The sequence below is a fragment of the Varanus komodoensis genome, unplaced genomic scaffold (assembly GCF_004798865.1).
Source record: "Varanus komodoensis strain SLA01 unplaced genomic scaffold, ASM479886v1 scaffold4, whole genome shotgun sequence".
Taxonomy (NCBI): domain Eukaryota; kingdom Metazoa; phylum Chordata; class Lepidosauria; order Squamata; family Varanidae; genus Varanus; species Varanus komodoensis.
Genome location: NW_025335941.1, coordinates 15,250,354 through 15,253,978, shown reverse-complemented (window position 1 = coordinate 15,253,978; position 3,625 = coordinate 15,250,354). Strand labels below are relative to the sequence as shown.

The window sequence follows — 3,625 nt, the reverse complement described above, 5'->3', positions numbered from 1 at the left end:
GGCGCCACCGCAGAGAAAGCCCTCCTCCGAGTAGCCACCCTCCTAATTTCCTTCCCGGAGGGTTCCCAGAGAAGGGCCTCTCCCGCTGATCTCAAGGGGCGGCTGGGCATATATGGACGTAAGCGCTCCTTCAGGAGCGTAAGCGTCCTCCTTCAGGACGTAAGCGCTCCATATAACATTGCAACAATTTCAATAATGCTGCTAGGAATATCTTGCAAATAAGAAACCTTGTTTTCAGTTACATCTTTTTGAAAATTGATTGACAGCTTTTCTCTGATTATGTTCTGCTGAATATATTAGTTCTGTTCCATTGAATATATTAAAAATCTGCTAAGAATTTTGTTCTTTTGATTATTCTCTCTGAAGATCATTTCATGTGTACAAAGTTCAGTAAATGTTAATATATCTGTAAATAATAATAATAGTAATAATAATAATGTGTTAAGGAATGAAGCTGCAAAAAAGAAGCAGCAGCACTACTTTTGAAATATAAAGAATGGGTCCTTATCTGTATTTAAGTATCTCACCTCCTGGATTCTTCACTGTCCTTTCTTTGACAGATGACAGAAAGTGACTGTCTAATTTTTCTCACCCTAAGAACTGGCTTTTACAGTTTTTTTTTCCTATTATGAAATTTAATTAAGCATTCAAAGATGTATAATATCACTAATTATGATCCAGCTACTACCTGAGTTACCAATTCTAAAGCCTCTTGCCTCAGGGTTTCTACAAGTTATTTATTTCTTCTGAAAACATTACATAAACAAACTGATCATTAATACTTAATTATCCTTTGATGTGTTAAAAACAATTTCTGGTATTTATCTTGATTAGAAAGATTGTTGATGTAATCACTTTTGGTAAGTTAACTGAGGAATGGGATTGCTGCATCCATATATAAGCAGGCCATATCATGAAGGCACAGTTGTAAATGTATTTAATCCCTAATATAATTGGCTAGAATATTCTCAAGAAGTTGACAGCTACAGTATATATGTAAGATTTAATCTAACACATAAGACAGATGCAGTTCTCAATGAGTCATATCCAGTTACACCTTCCTGCCTACCCAGCTACTTCTAGCAGAAGAAAAGGGAGGCAGTATTGGGCTCCTGCCCTCCCCCAAATTCTGGATGGTTGGAAGTCCTCTAGAGCACTTCATGGGTTATGTGCAACAGTGCAAGGGAAAAGGGAGGATGGAAAAGTCCTTTTCTGTTAGTAGATTTTGCCTGGCATATTTGAAAGTATTCATTCTCAATTAACTTGGCATAAATAAGTAATACAATTTTTATATCACAAGCCAAAGAAATTCATTTAAATTAATGTTAACCCAGTTTTGGACATTTTTGTCCTAGCATCACATGTTTAAAATATTGCTTCTTTTTAAAAAGACAGTAGCCAAAAAATATTAACAAGCATCAATGCTGAGCATGGGGCCTGGTACATCTTTTTGGGACAACATAAAACTTTATGAAATTATGGACATAATTTACAAAATTTGAAATTGCACATGTTGGCAATGTGCTCAACATCCAGGTGCTTTTAAAAACTATCTGGTGGTGGAATTATTTTCTAGTTTGAAATTTCATAAATATATTAGGAAAAGAATATCCTAGGATACATGATGCAGTCAAAAGTTTTGCTTGAAAAAGTCAAAGACATTGTTTAGGACTAGAATAATGACTAGACATGAATGCCAAATCTACTGATTTTTTTTGGGGGGGGGGAATCATTTGAGCTTGAACCAAACAGCCAAGGATATCTCACCTTAAGCCAAGATATGAATAAGTCTTGTGGCAATACATGTCCTCTTTACTGCTCATTTTTGGCAAGTTGACCTTCCTAATTCACCCAAACTGGCCATTCATAGTGTTGGAACAAGCAGGCTATGAACCCACCCTCAAAACCATATCATAATATTTTGGCTTGTTCTGGAGCTGTTAATCATAATTTCCTAGTTTGGACAAAATGAGAAACATTAATTAATAGAAAGTTTTCTGGTTTGTTTGCTTACATCCACAAAGAACAGAGCAAGAGGGATGTGCATGTTCAGCCAAAAGGCTGTTTAATATTTCATCTTGTTTAGTTGAAATGAGACTATAGAATAAATTAGCCTATGTATTGAATATAATAATAAGCTTATAATAATTTGACAGAATTGAAAAGTTTGAAATGTTTTGTGGATTTTTAAAAGTTTTGTGTGTTAATAAAAGTATTAGCATTTGAAAAGTTGGGGCTTTAAACAAAATGAGATACCCATAAACTATAAAGTTTACAGTTTACTGAAAATCATAGTTCTAAATCCAAAAATTTAGAACTAATGAGAATTCAGCTTTCTTTATAATTTGATATTGATGAATGGTAGGAAATTTGCTTCTACAACATTGTATTTCTGGTGGTGGCCTATGACTGCTTATTAATAAATGAATGTTATAATGCAACTTCTGTTATTTGTGATAAAGAATGTGTCCAAATATGGCAAATGTGGAAAATGGTCCGTAATGTTGAAAACATTCTCCACACTGTATGATTTCAGTGCGGCAAAGCCGTTGAAAAGAGATGTGTCCAAAATAGCAACATGAGTAATCGTGTCCCTGTTTTTGCATGACATCTTCAGTTTGTCTTGTATTTGATTGTCATGGCTGCTGTAGGTTGTTAAACTTTGTTCTTGTAACTGGCCATTGATCTCACTTCTTATTTGCAATCTACGCACTCCCCAAATAGTCAGATACTTTGTTGACAGAGGAATGGTGCCACAGAGTGAGAGCTTCAGGTCATACACAACTGTAAAGTTTAAAAACATTCCCAACATGAATGTTTCTGTAAACCAAACTGTCAGATTATTGTAGTAGGTTTTGTCTATTGTATAAGGCAAAACAGTTTTACAATTACAGATCAGATTTGCCAGACTATAATCACAGTCATTCTCAGTAATCTCATCAGGACACATGCAATTACGAATTGTATTTTCCTTTGTGAAAATCAGTGTGTTATTCTTTTGACCTTGTGAAAAACTACCTGCACAGAAACTTAAGAAGCCAATCAAAAAGAGATGCTGTCTGTGAATGAATATGGCCATCATAATTACAGGGTAATTATCTCCAGGAACTTCACTTCTTTAAATTAGTGAATCTTATTAATGACTGCCACTTATTGAAATTAAACTTACCATAGAGAACAGTTAATTTTCAGAACGAATTCACAATTTTTCCATCTTGTCTATTCATAGCTAGCTTACATCTGCTTCAGCAAAGCCACATTAAGATGTTGTGGATTGCAGATAATAGGAATTCAAGATATACTGTTATGGTATGATGATTTTATCTACTGTTTTCACAGTACAGAGATTCATTTGCAGGGGGAAATTCCTACTTTTCTATCAGGATATTGGCTGGTCTTGGTAAGTAGCCATCTCTCAGTTTCCCATTCCCATCTGTAAAATTGAGAAAAATAGTGACTCTAGTTTACAGGGTCATCTCAAGGACAGCTGAGAGGGATCATGACATACTTTGCTCATTGCAATTCTGATTGATAATAAGCAGTAATCTGATGCTGAACTTCATTTGTATCAGTTAGGCATCAGTTCTAATTCTTTTGCAATAACGAAATGAGATATGTTAGCAAA

At 34.7% G+C, this 3,625-nt stretch overlaps 1 protein-coding gene across 1 annotated transcript; it reads right to left on the bottom strand.

Moving 5' to 3' along the window:
* Positions 1 to 2,416: 2,416 nt before the first annotated feature.
* Positions 2,417 to 3,082, bottom strand: CUNH21orf62 (chromosome unknown C21orf62 homolog). Its single transcript, XM_044442762.1, has one exon. It carries the CDS (start codon positions 3,080 to 3,082, stop codon positions 2,417 to 2,419), a length of 666 nt encoding a protein of 221 aa, XP_044298697.1.
* Between the last annotated feature and the right edge of the window lie 543 nt (positions 3,083 to 3,625).